This window comes from Nanorana parkeri, unplaced genomic scaffold, assembly GCF_000935625.1.
Source record: "Nanorana parkeri isolate BGI_ZX_2015 unplaced genomic scaffold, ASM93562v1 scaffold813, whole genome shotgun sequence".
Taxonomy (NCBI): Eukaryota; Metazoa; Chordata; class Amphibia; order Anura; family Dicroglossidae; genus Nanorana; species Nanorana parkeri.
The window spans coordinates 500,043-513,697 of NW_017307081.1; the positions used below are offsets into that span (position 1 = coordinate 500,043).

Genomic DNA, 13,655 nt, shown 5'->3' on the forward strand with positions numbered 1-13,655 from the left:
GAGCAACAGTGGATTTAATTTTGTTCCTTTGCACTGATTGAAAGTTAAAACATAACTCTTCAAAGTGATTTACATAGCCTAACCATTTAAACACAACATAACTGAATGCATAAAAAAAAACCCCAAGGTAAGGAGAGGAAAGCATTCATAAGAACTAGAAGGGCAAACTAAGGGTTAATAAAGGGCTAAAGAGTAACGATTTAAAAGAAAAACCCAACCAAAACAATATAATGCATTTGTGAATAAACCCTGAAAGCACTGTTTGCAGATATACTGTATTTCATATAGCAGACACCAGTGACGTGCGGTACCTCCGATTCCGAGTGAGGCATTCCCCAGCCTGGCTCCCAGCACGTCCCATCCCACCCTGCCGGCCGAAGCCACACCCTGACGGCTGAAATCCCGCCCCCACCGAACCCCAAGCTAGAGTGAAGGAGGAAGGGAGGAGCCTACCTGTCCCTCACTTGCTCGTCACTGCTGAGGCATCGAGATCGATGGCCTCGGTGTTTTTTTTTTCTTTTTTTGATTGGACAGCTTGGACCAATGGCGCTTTGCCATTGGTCCGAGCCATCCACAGAGCTCACGCCCCTAACAAAGAGAAGAGGCTGTGACAGCTCTTGCTTCAATAGTTAGGTTACACAAGCAGTGTGGAAGCCCGTTGCTGTGTAACCTATCTGTCAAAAGCCGGATGCAGCGCTGCCTGTAATTAACAGGCAGCGCTCCGTCCATGACAAGTTACACAGTGGGGAGGCTTTCCCTGCTGTGTAACCTGTAACAAGCCGATCTGAATGGAGGAAAAAAAATTGTCTTTTTCCTCCATAATACTAGGTGAGCCTCTGACTCGCCTGCCTCCCCTGAACGCACGTCCCTGGCAGACACTGTAAGCGCTCCTAATACACAGGGCAGGATTGGCTGTCAACCTGATCAACTCTCCTTTTGTAATCTGCAGCTCTGTGTATTAGGAGCAGCTGTCAGCACTCCCGTACTGTACATATAACCAGAAGGACCTTTCTTGTCGGTTCAACACAACCAGTCATGATCTTTGCATTTGAAGCCCCTGTCAATACTCTTAATATTTAGCACAGACCACCTATTAGTTGGACAGTTGAGCCTTGCAGATTACACCAGGACCGGAGCTCTAAGGGCCAATCTAATGCACAGACATGACAAGTTGGCAATGCCTTGTCCCAAACTGGGTCACTGTAGCTGCATGGGCTAACATGGTGGGAGTTCTGCAAGCTAGCCAAGCACTATACGAATTTTGGCTGGTTCATTAACAGTGGGTGGCGCAAGTTGTGAATGTAAGGTTTTTGGAGTTTTTTAGCAGGCCAGCTGGTAAGTGTGCTAGGAAATTTTTGATTTTGTACAGTGGGCGGCCCTGTCACCACCCTACAATCCTGCATTCTTCAATCAAAAAATCAAAGGAGCCGGAGCTGCCGTCACTGTTTCGGGTATTCGGACAGGGGCACGCCCACTGCTGTCAGAATATAGCAGGCCAGCAGGAGATTTGGCCATGCTCGCTGTTTAGCATGGATGGAGGAATATGTTATATTTTTGGCCTTCAGCCCGCAGGTTGAACAGAGAAATATAACAGTTAGGTTGTATGGCTAACTTTACTGCCATTACAATTGTTAAAGGAAGCCTGTACTGAATGCAATATGAAGCCCATCATTGCTGATCTACTTCCGAAGGTGTTAGTCGTCAGATTTGCTCTGCCATCAACACTTTTAGATCAGGAAAGCCAATACAAAATTGGAGTTTCTAATTTGGATAATCACTATGGGTTAGTGGAAAAAAGTAATGGAGCCATTGGAACAGAATGGCAACCAAATCGCCTCAATGCTTCCTTGTTACATGTTGCAGAAGTGAATTGAAGTGAAGTTAGGCCCAGAGCTCCCTCTAGTGGGAATTCTAGTGATTAATACACAAACAGAAATTATAGGAAATAAGCGTGTACATACATAAAAGCAACATCAAATATTACTTCCAGGTGTACAACGAAAAAGTAACATATATGCTACTATAAATACAATACACTTTCCCTTTATTTATTGTATGTATCAGCAATGCTACTATGGAACAATGTGAACTAAATGATATCAGAAAACAATGAAAATACGTGCAAGATGTAAATATCCTAGCTGGATACATGCTCCTTTTCTGTACTGCACACAAAGAAAAAAAAATAGTAAGCACTATTATTTTATACTCCAGGCAAATCGCTAAAATACAGATATGTAAATGTTTCAACCAAAGTATTTGTAATTCTGTTCAGCCGCTTTCGTGATTCATACACATCTACAGAGAGCATTAGTGTTTGGAAATACACTGGTGTCATTTCTCTGCCTTGCAGCCTGCTGATTGCACAAAGAAGGGTCAGCAACATACTGATAATTCAACGCCAAGGATCATTACAACATATCAGAATATTGTATCCGTGCCTTCTTCTGCATGCACTATTTCATTGGACCACCTTTAGCTTTGATTACGGCACACATTCGCCATGTCAAAGTTACAATAAGCTTATGCAATGTCACAACATTTATTTATGTCCAAAGTTGCATGAAGATCTTGTAGTGGTGATAAGTCAGACCACGGCCTAAATTCTTCTTCACACATCCCAAAGACTCTCAGTGGGGTTAAGGTCTGGACTCTGTGTCCATGTGTGAAAGTGATGTCTCAAGCTCCCTAAACCACTCACAATCACAATGTGAGCCTGATGAATTTTGACATTGTCATCTTGAAATATGTCCGTGCCATCAGAAAAATAATCCAATAGCCTCCCTGGCGGTCTGATTATCTCAGGTTTTTTTTCTCTCAATTTTTTACTTTTAAATCTCCCACCGGTTCCACCCCCTGCGATGCAGGCGCTCGCAAGGGACGGAACCCGGATGCCGGCATCGGCCGGAGGACAAAGCGGGGCTCGTGGACAGGGTAAGTTACGCACAGTGTAATCCCAAGTGTGGCTCGGGGTTACCGCTTTTGGTACTGAAAATTAACCCCGAGCCACACTCGGGAATACCGCCAGGGAGGTTAATAGAAAAACCTGGTCATTCAGGTGGGCAGCTGACCTCATTTTTTGGGCACATAACATTGCTGAACCTGACCAACTGAAGCAACCCCCAGATTATACTCTTACCTATTTTCTTAGCTAAATCCAGGGGGGGACTATTTTTTTTGGCCAGGCAGTACATGTTGTAACACATGAGAAACAGAACATTAACAATCATTGCACAATACCACAACTCAGCAGCAGATGGCATTACAGGGTAAATCTGGACACTACATTTGAGTTGAGGTAAAACTGGGTAGCTGTGTGTGGAGGGTTTCAACTGAGATAGCATAAGGAAGTGTTACAACACAGGGTTATCAGTTTTTCTGGAAATACTCCTACAAAATAAATAAAAGGTTATCAATAATACTACTAATATAATAATACTACTAGGTTACCTGTACTCCTGTGACACTGAAAATAATAACATCTGCTTAGAACCATTAAACCTTTCATTCACTAGTTATCCACAGGGATTTCTCACAATTATACATTCTTATAAAACATATTGTACTGTATGCAATTTTTTTTTCCAGTATATGATCTGGCTATACGCATGCAAAAGCTTCTAGCTAGATCTCATTCAGGCATGTGTATGTACCGCTGTTAACGCTTCTTAGCAAGAATCCGAGTTCCACCACTTGTCATGTACAACAAAAGGGGATGAGGCTTGGGGGAATATGGACATGGCATCGCAGTACTACATGAATAATGGTAACCTGCAAATATTACCACAATGAAGTGTCTTTGATTTATGGCACCCCAATACAAAACTAGTGTAACAGCACACGGCAGGCTGACAAGGCTGTTACTAATTGCATGGCAATTGAAACAGGAAGTGCTGTTACTAGTAGAATCGCCAACAGATTGACAAAATGATTTGCTTAGGAAAACTGTATACATAGAGGCATGAAGCCCAACCTACTGATAGATGTGGAATGTACATACACTTCCATTTTAAAAGTCTTAATGTACCTTTAAAGGTTCAGTACCATGGCCATTTCTTGTCTCGAATGGTTAAAGGAGTTATGACAAAAGATCTGTAAATATCGATGTTTGCCTGAAGTACTAGTAGGCATCTTTTACAATGTTTATAATTATTATATGTCCTACCTGGGAGTGAATATTAAAAATGAGAAAAAGAACATTTTAAGCAAAGTCATTTTATTAAAAAATATTTACACAAAGAAAAAAAGGACATGTGCTATGACAACATAACATTTATAAAAACACATTCAATGAGAGAGAAGAAAACTTTTACATTTTCTTTGGTGTCTGTATTAAAAAAAAAAAAAAAAAAAAAAAAAAAATACAAAAAAAAAAAATCACACACACTATTCACCCTTTCATTCATCATTTATCTTCTCTGTATTGTGGGATGGGAATAAAAACCACAACTTTCAATCTTCATCCTACAATTAGCATTCCACCAGATGGAACACTCGCTGCTTATCACTAAATATAGAACTGGATTTTATAAAGATGCATTTACAGCCCTATGATTCACTTTACCAATGTAAATAAAAAAAGACATTTTTATGTAGCCTGTTGCAAGATATTCATTGTATTTATATCTTCTATTGGAAAAAATCAGAAGCATATCCTACCCATCTGTAATTACTTGATGAAAGCCTTCACACAGACCCTGCAATCCCTCTACTCCCAAAATACCACTCCCATCCCTTCAGCTAACCCAAATCCATATCACAGCTAAATGTAAAACTGCAACACAATTATATGAAGCAGTATGGTCTGATTTAGAGAACACTTCCTAGAGACCTGGCAGTGATGGCTAGTACTGTAACAACGCATGTTAAAAGGTGCTATAGTTCAGAATCTATAGACTCTCCGCCTTTTGTGGGAACTTCCATATGAAATGTAATGCTATAAAAAATTAACTTTTCAAATCTGAATCTATGATTCTAAAACTGTCCAAAATTTCACAACACAATATGGCAACCTGGAGGCATTCCACAGAGCGCCCCCAGAAATGTAATTTCCTGCTTGTGCGATTGGCTCCTCTTAGACGCCTGCTTTAAGATACAAGACGACTTTGAGGCATGCCCTGAAATAGGACTTTCATTTTTGGCGAGATGCTCCAAAAAAAAAAAAAAAAAAAGTAAAATACTATAAATAAACCACAAGCTCAAACAAATGATTTCCAATAGTGCACATCTTTACAGGTCTCTCCATATGAATGCATGGGAATTACTTCACAAATAAATAGCATGGATGTTTAAAAGCAGCAGGTTCACGTCTTGTAAACAGTCCTTTCCTAAAAACAGAAATGTCTCTGAATCCACAAAGCGGCAACACTGCGACAGACAACAGGGTAAAAAGAAGTGTTGTCCCTCTATTGGTCCGGTTTTCTTAGATCGAGTTTCCTTTTTTTTTTTGTTTATTTTAATGGTGTCTGGGCTTAAAACCTCAATTCATGAAGTGGTAAAAGGGATGGGTTTCATAGAGTGGTTATTTACAAAATCACTTTTCTGCTTTCAAACACATAAGGGTAAATTTGCTCCACGGCAGTGGCAACGGACGTCACATTTGGACCTGTACAAAACAGAAAAAAAAATAAATTATCGTCAACATTTTTTGGGCAACATATTCCATTCTCAGACATCCCAACTGGCAAAACCTTATTTTAGGGAGGTGCCCTTCTTATTTCAGGAAGGTGCCCTTTGTGTTTTTTGTTGTAATTTTGACAGTGGCCACCGTCATAATAAAATTTAAAAAAAAAACAACAGATAGCATGGGAATGAATAGCTAGGCTGCTACTGGCTATTTCAATTTGCGATAGCCAATAGCAGGCTGGCTATTGCACCCGCCCTCTGCTGCTGTCAATCAGCAGAGGTGGACCTGAAGTTCTCCTTTGTCTCAAATGTCTCATTTGTGAGCTTTATTTGAAGTATTAAGTAGAGGGCTGCAGTGCCATGTACAGATTGTATACCTGCAGCTGGGGGAATGGCCTTTCGATCAAAGGTAAGACCAGCTGTGGCAGAAAGATTGAGGATTGGCAGGGAGTGGAATTAACATTTAAAAGGCTAACTATACTATACAATACTACACTGACTTTTCCAGTGTCAAGAAAACTGAACATGGCTGTATACATTTCATTTTCATTTCACTGTGAAATGCATTCAGTGGAAAAAAGAATCACCTGTGCAGAGCTGCCATTTTCCACCCAGGCTGAAAAATGCAGTAGCCCACCTAGGAACCAAATCTTGCTCTGTTGCTAGTAATATAGTGTTGTAAGAAAACTAGCCCTCAGAATAATTGGGTGGAAATAGTCAGTAATCCTGATCTGGTCTCAAAATGTACTCCCTTAGCAGAGGTGGACTGACCATTAGGGCACTGCTCGAGGGTCCGCAGCCAGTAGGGGGACCGTGGTCTTAACCCCTAGAACTGGTGGAACTACCAGGGTCACAGTAATCGCCACCTACCCCCATCTAGGCCAAAGCCCTTCGTGTGCAGAACGAGACAGGAAGAGAGAGCCTGCATCGAGTGATGGGACATGACCACTCAGATACAGGCTCCTCTCATGCCACCAGCATCCAGCAGCGGCCTCGGAGGGGGGCAAGCAGGAGCTGGGGGGCAATGAATGGCTGAGGTGCAGGGAGTTTGTGGACCCCCCTCCCCCCAAGGTGAACCCCTGGTTGAAGAGCAGCTGGGTACATGGACGACACTCGGCAGGTGAGTGAAGCAACCCTCTTATTAGACTGGTTGGGGTACATAGGTGGCCTGCAGCACGATAGGGAGCCTTATCAGCTGCACAAGCAGCCCTATGTGTTATCAGTCCGCCCCTGACTCCTAGACATAAGATGGGAGTCTCCTCATCCAACGGGTTTAGGCCTCATGTTTATTGAACATTTCAGTTCAACTGCTGCATATCTACGATTCTGCTTCTTGCCTAAGCCCTGACAAATTTGTGGCATTGTGCATAGCAGAGTGATAACAGGCAGAACTGCGCCTAAACTGGCAACTGACCTTATTTGCCAAAGACTTCCAGAAAAAAAAACAGCCTTGCACAACCGATATGATTCACACCTGCACTGGAATATGGCAGAAGTTTAAAATTTGAATCTGCCTAATTGCAGTAGGGCAACATATAATGTCTAAGGCTGGGTTCAAACCTAGGCGTTTTTCCGCGCTTTCGTACTCGCGGAAAAACGCTCAAAACAGGGAAATGCCATTATTTTCAATGTGCATGGTTCCCATCTGGGCGGTTTTCCGCGAGTACGAACGTGCGGGAAACCGCCCTACGCCCAAAGAAGTACATGTACTTCTTTGGGGCGTTCCATTGGGATACAGCCAAGTATCCCTCGGAAACGCGCGTTTTTCTCGCGGTTTTTTCGGAAACGCGCGAAAAACATGCATATTCAATCCGCCTAGGTGTGAACCCAGCCTAAGATTGTTCTTCCCACAGAATCAAGACCATAGGACTATCTTATTTATTATTTAATTAGGATGGCTATACATCTTCCCAATAACAATGGGCATGTCCCCCACCAGTGGAACATGATGATCTCACCAAACACTGACAGTAATGAATGTGTGGATCTTGCATGCTATAGAAAAAGTAAAGGTTCTATTAAAAAAAAATATATATACATGTCTCCCTGTGCCCTGACTGCCTTAAAGTAGTATTAAGGTCTGGGCATTTTTTACCTTAATACATTCTCTGCATTAGGGTAAAAACAGCCCAGGACCTTTTTTTTTACCCCAGCACCTCCCCCCCCCCACCCACACTTACCTGTCAGCTGCGGTCGTCCCTGCCGCCGGTCCCGAAGCGATCCTCCGTACCCAGAACTTCAGGGTTGCGGGGGAGGGTACTGATGGCAGAGGAGCCATGGGCTCCTTCTGCCATCAATCAAAGAAGGAAGGGGAGTGGCCTGCCACAGGGCTGTGTGCCTCCATTAGAACGATGGTGGCATCACACTAGACACACTAGAAAACGAGGAAAGAAGTACTTTTAAAAAAACAAAAAAACAACAGCCTCCAGCAGAGGAGGGTCTCCTCAAAGGAGAAATGGAAAAAAAATGTGGCTTTAATATCAGTTTAAGAGCTAATCACCACCTTCTACTGGATCAATAACTGCCCAACTGTCTAAAGTGATGATTAAAAGCAGAAGCATTGCTTGCTTTTAGTGGGACGTTTTTGCCAAACCTTAAATACAAATCAGATCAGATCAGATTCTTACAAAAATACAGAAAATTCTTATTGGTTCACAAATGTATTAGACATACGAAAGAATATGCAAAGAGTATCATCCAAATATTACCTGTTACAGTAATACTTCCAGTCGAGAAAATCTGTAGTGTTGATTTTAAAGTCTTTATTCTATAGCAAACCGCAGGATGAAGTTCAGGTTCATAACTGCACAAAAACACAATATTTAGTACAGAAGTCTCAACAGAAAGATTCGAGCACAATAAATATAAAAACATTTTTTTTTTGGCGCCCAAATCCCGGTCTCGAGTGCCGGCACTAAACGCGTCACGAAGATCCTTCGCACATGCGCAATGGCCGCACCGAAGCCGCGTCCGCCCACACACTGCCGCTACCTCGGGGCAGAAGGAGAGCACACAGACCATGGGTAGGACCTGTTCCCGCAGACACCTGACCATACGTGCCTGTCAGGGGGGGGGAATAACTCACGGCTTGACGCCCCTAGTAACCCAGCTACCCCTCAGGGTATGGTTTCCGCACGCCCCACAGTCTGCTGCCTCAAGGGGACACCCTTGCTCAGGGCCGGGTCCTGAGCTCCCCTGTGGCCATACAAGAGCAATTCCTGTAATTCTTGCTGCAAACAAATAGCACGCCGTCCTAGGGGAACAGGAACAAAAAGAGTGGGAATCTGAGGGGAAGGAGGGGCGTATGAGGGCTAAGGGTGCTTCTCGTTAACCCTTTATTGTTCCTGTCAACTAGGGGTAGTAGAACTATAACCCATTTTGTCAGCGCTGCCATGGATATGACCAGGAAAGTAATATTAAAATGCAATATCAGAAATGAAAACGCTTACCTTGCATGAGGGCGGTTTTTCTTGGTAAATTCTGGGAGTCTTATTTCAAATGGCATATTACACACTGCCAGCACATTGACAACTTTAAACTCTGTAAATTTTACCTGTTATACAGAAACAAAGAAACCGTCAGTTATAACAGCAACATAGAATATTAAACACTTTTTTGTTTTATTTGCAAAAGCAACTAATGCTACTAATTTAAAATTCCCATGCTCTTCATAAGGATACGTGAAGTCACAAGATAAGGCAAACCAATCCGTTGTCAACAAATAAGCGGCTGGTGTGAAAGAAAGCATCAAAAGTTACCCTTATGTGCTGCAAATTCCCTTCCATTCTGCCCTAGGTGCACCCCTGAAATCAACCCCAAATATTCTGTTTTACAGAAACTTAGGAAACATCCCCACTGCAACAAAGGCACCCCCCATTGCATTGTGGGATACAAATGTGTTTAACCCTTTTGTTGCCACCAACAAAACTATTATATCTGGCATATAAACAGACTCCCTGGCACTATAGCAGGTGTGAGTTTGTTTACATTTAAGCTTCATGGAGAACTATGGGGTTAGAGCTTTTCCCCATAGTTCTCCTAAGGGTAACGGGAGAACACAAACTAGCGTCCTCCCGTCACCCTAAGCTCAATATACCGCAAGCTACAGCTCACGGTATACTGAGATGCCGCAGCCGGAACAGATCCCGACATTACTGTCTGGATCCACCCAGCTGCGTGACAGCTGGCTCTGCCTATCTAGAGCCAGCTGTACCCGCCCCCTCCCCCGTCCGTTCCGCCAGTCAGCGCTGGAGGATCGGAGCGGAGAGATTGGAATCCCTACAGGGAGCCTCGAGTGACAGTCACGGCTATCTGCAGGGATAGATCGAGAAGTGAGCGAGCGCCGGTATGTATTCACTCACTTCCCGATCTACTGAGCCGACCTGTGACAGTTTCATTGTCACAGGTCGGCTCAGATTATGAGGCTGAGTGAAAATCACTTGCCTCGTAATTCTCCTTTCATTCACACTTGCTGCTTGTGTTTTTGTGCTCTACATGCAGAGAAATATGTGTCTGGCTAGATGCTGTGTTTACACTATGCTTTTAGATGCATCTGGTACATAACCCTAGCATCAAATCGCATTTACATGCATTCTGGCGCATTTAGAAGTTAAAATATATTCCCAGATGCACCTAACTTCTATTTTTCCTATCTGCTCATAAACGCATCTAAACACACCTAGTGTGAATGTAGCCTTATTCACAGTCTGCACCCAAGTGGTCACTTCTTTACACTTGTCTTTGAGGATCTGTAAAGGCTTTATAGCATTGCCCATGGACAATTGTGGATGCCATAGTTTTTCACCATTTCATGGCCATTCACATCTCTTTTGCATCTTCATCTTTTATATTTTACTAAACAATTAGGTATTATATTGCGTTTACTAAAATTAACTTGAGTGTATTTTTTACTGAAAATAAAGATTTGATAAACAGTACAATTATCGAGTGACAAAAAAATGCAACTGTGAACATTTTATTCTACATGTCTGCAAAAAAAAAAACAAAACACCACAACCGTCAGTGAAAGGGTTAAGGTTGTTGATAGTTATTTCATTAGAATCATATTCATTTCCAGCTGTTACACATTGGATGATTACCATAGAATAGCTAAACTTCTCAATGTGATTTCATTGCAGTTTATACCTTGACTAAGCTTCCCCTTTTTATAAAGTCATTGCATATGGAATTGGGGACTCCTGGGACAAATTTGGGGAGGAATTCCCAACTAACAAAGGTACCTACGGCCACTGATGGTGCCTGATTTCACACGAGCTGCTATGACAGATGGACTTTAAAGCTCGGCTCCAAACAAAAAACCTTCTTTAGGAACGAGTAGAACCTCCATCAGGTTTTATTGCGGGGTGTCCACCTCACCTCACTTGCTGTCTAGGTAACAGCACAGAAAATTAGGGGCTAATATAGTATATTATACTACTAAATAAGGATGCACCGATACCGGTATTTTGGATGCACCGATACCGGTATTTTGGTACCGAGTACGAGTACCAATAATTTTTTTCTGTACTCGCTGATACCAATTACCAAGTACCGGAAGTGCCATTCAGGAAGCCAGGTGGCGTGTAATGACTCACCACCTGGCTTCCTGATTAGCCGGGAAGCCGGGCAGTGTGTAAAGACTCACCACCCGGCTTCCCGATTAACAAGAAAGCCGTCCCATACGAATCACCATAATAATAATAATAATCATACGATCCAGCACATCTCTGCAGTGCGGATCTCTGTCTACTCTCACCTCGGCATGTGCAGCCGGTCACCCCCGGGGCCTCTCCAGCCAGGAGCGGCCTTCTTCTGGTACCCAGCCAGAGCCGTCTTGCTGGCCAATCATGGAAGCTGGGCGCCGTGTAATGATGCACAAGTGACGAGAGAGCATGGAGCCGCTTCCCGGCTAATCAGGAAACCGGGCAGCGTGTTATGAAGCGCTGCCCGGCTTCCTGATTCAGGAAGTATCGGGCTAGGCATCGGAGCATTTGGGCGAGTACGAGTACATCAGCTACCTCTGTTTTCTGCTTGCAACAAAATGCCATTGAAATTAATGCAATTCCTTATCTTGAGCGTTTTGTCACGCTCAGGACAAGCGAATCGCATTCCCTGTCTTGAGCAACTCACCGCGCTTACCTTTGAGCGACAAAAAGCCTAGGTTTCAACAGGAACTTAGCATGATGCAACAACCCCACTCCCCCCCCACCCCTCTTGCGGGCAGCATTGAAAGTGTCGGCAGCTGCAGGGGAACGTGGGCGTTCTTTCCCTGGCCGCTGTGGCTGGGAATTAAGCTAATAAAACACAATATGTGCTTGGTTAACTTCATTGGCCTATAAAGGTGACATTAGGAGTCTAAAAGACCTGCACTCCTAAGAATAATTAAATTTAACGTATCTGCCTTATTATTGATACATATCAAGTACTAGAAATATTAAGAATAGTATTCTGAGCAAACATTTCATTCATTTCAATGTTTAACTTTAAGAGCGCATTCACTCCAGAATCAGAGCCAAAAACGAAGGTGCGTTGACTTAAGTTTGCAAAGTCCATTGACATCTGTTGTATTTATTGGGTTTTTTTTTGTTTGATTTTTACGCGAAGCTATATAAGGTATTGGTTCTGCCTTCCATTGACATGCGTTAGCAGTTCACACCAGTCCGTTGCGTTGAAAAAAAAAGTAGAGCCTGCTCTACTCTTTTTCCAGCGCAGGGCAGCTCAATGCAATGGACTCGTGTGAACTGCTCCCATTCACACCCATTTATTTTCAGATGTCCTTACATTGGCATCTGTTAGAAAACAGATGCTAACGGATCAGGTGTGAATGGGGCCTTAGGGTTCCTAAGCATTTAGACAAGAGATCCATGTGGCTTCCCTCCTATTATGGCTATCGCTTGTACATGTGTGACCATTTTGACAATACACCCATTTAAAAATACATTTCTAACATTGTTTGCTTGACACTGAAGTTGAAGATCTGGCAATGGCCACCTACATATGTCTCATGACATAGTTTAAGAAAGTGAATTAAAAAAAAGTTATTTTAGCAAATATAGTGTGAAACACTGCCCTTGGGCAATTGAAAATGTATGCTTGGTCTAAAGTAGATCTTCTACTTCAATGTCAAGCAAACATTGTTAGAAATGGCTTTGTTTCACGCTATATTTGCTAAAATAACGCTTTCATCCATCTTCTGCTAAACTATGTCATGAGACATATGTAGGTGGCCATTGCTGACATTCTGAACAAACTAACTGCATGTCTGTCTCTGGCTTCAATGCATTATATGTCAAGGACCTAGTAGAACCATGCACCCAGTGAAGTCAGGCCTCCTTATCTGTTCCATTTTAGAAATTCATGTTCTGGAGCAACTGGATCAGTATGAGAACCCGACTGCTATCATATTCAGAAGGGGCACAGCTGTCCCAATGTAGGCTGTTGTATGCACATAGTTCTGTACTACACAGATGAAAATTATTGATTGATATAGCCTACAGTATACACACAGTTGTTGCATAGGATAATACACAGTGCACAATAGTTATACTCATGCATAAACAGAGAAAATTAATACTGTACCAAAAAGCCAAGTTTCTGCAAACAACGAGCCAACCGTCTAGCACCGATTTTGGCTTCCTCTTCACTAGAAAAAAGCCAATGATAGTATAAAACTTTGATAAATAAAATTAGACTTATGAAGGACATATACTGTGCGAATTTTGCCCGGTTCTTGAGGAACCGGATGAGGTTCGCACAGTAGGTGCCACCGTTGGCACCCTTTCAGCCGGCATCCCTCGATTAGCTGTTCGAAGGAGCAGGTCGAAAAAACTTCATACAGAGCCAGCAGCAAATGAGCTATAGGCTCTGTTCGGGTATTCTGACAGCGGCCGGCAGTCACAATCGGAATGCAAAGGAAACAGCGGGCATTCCTCGATCAATGCACTCATAGCCTTGATGGAAGAATCTGCTCTTTTTTTTTTTGTTATGCCCAGAGGTTGAACATAAAAAAAATTGAGCAGTGTTTGGCCAAC

General features: G+C 42.8%; 1 protein-coding gene across 1 annotated transcript in view; it reads right to left on the reverse strand.

Annotated features, from left to right (window-relative positions):
- Positions 1–5,443: 5,443 nt before the first annotated feature.
- TBPL1 (TATA-box binding protein like 1) overlaps positions 5,444–13,655 on the reverse strand; it is a 14,723-nt gene continuing 6,511 nt past the window's right edge. Inside the window, exons 4-7 of the mRNA XM_018565105.1 lie at positions 13,204–13,267; positions 9,075–9,178; positions 8,334–8,428; positions 5,444–5,605 (exon numbers count right to left, since the gene is read on the reverse strand). Of these exons, the coding sequence (XP_018420607.1) occupies positions 5,526–5,605; positions 8,334–8,428; positions 9,075–9,178; positions 13,204–13,267 (343 nt within the window). The 3' untranslated portion in view covers positions 5,444–5,525. The remainder of the gene's footprint in view (positions 5,606–8,333; positions 8,429–9,074; positions 9,179–13,203; positions 13,268–13,655) is intronic.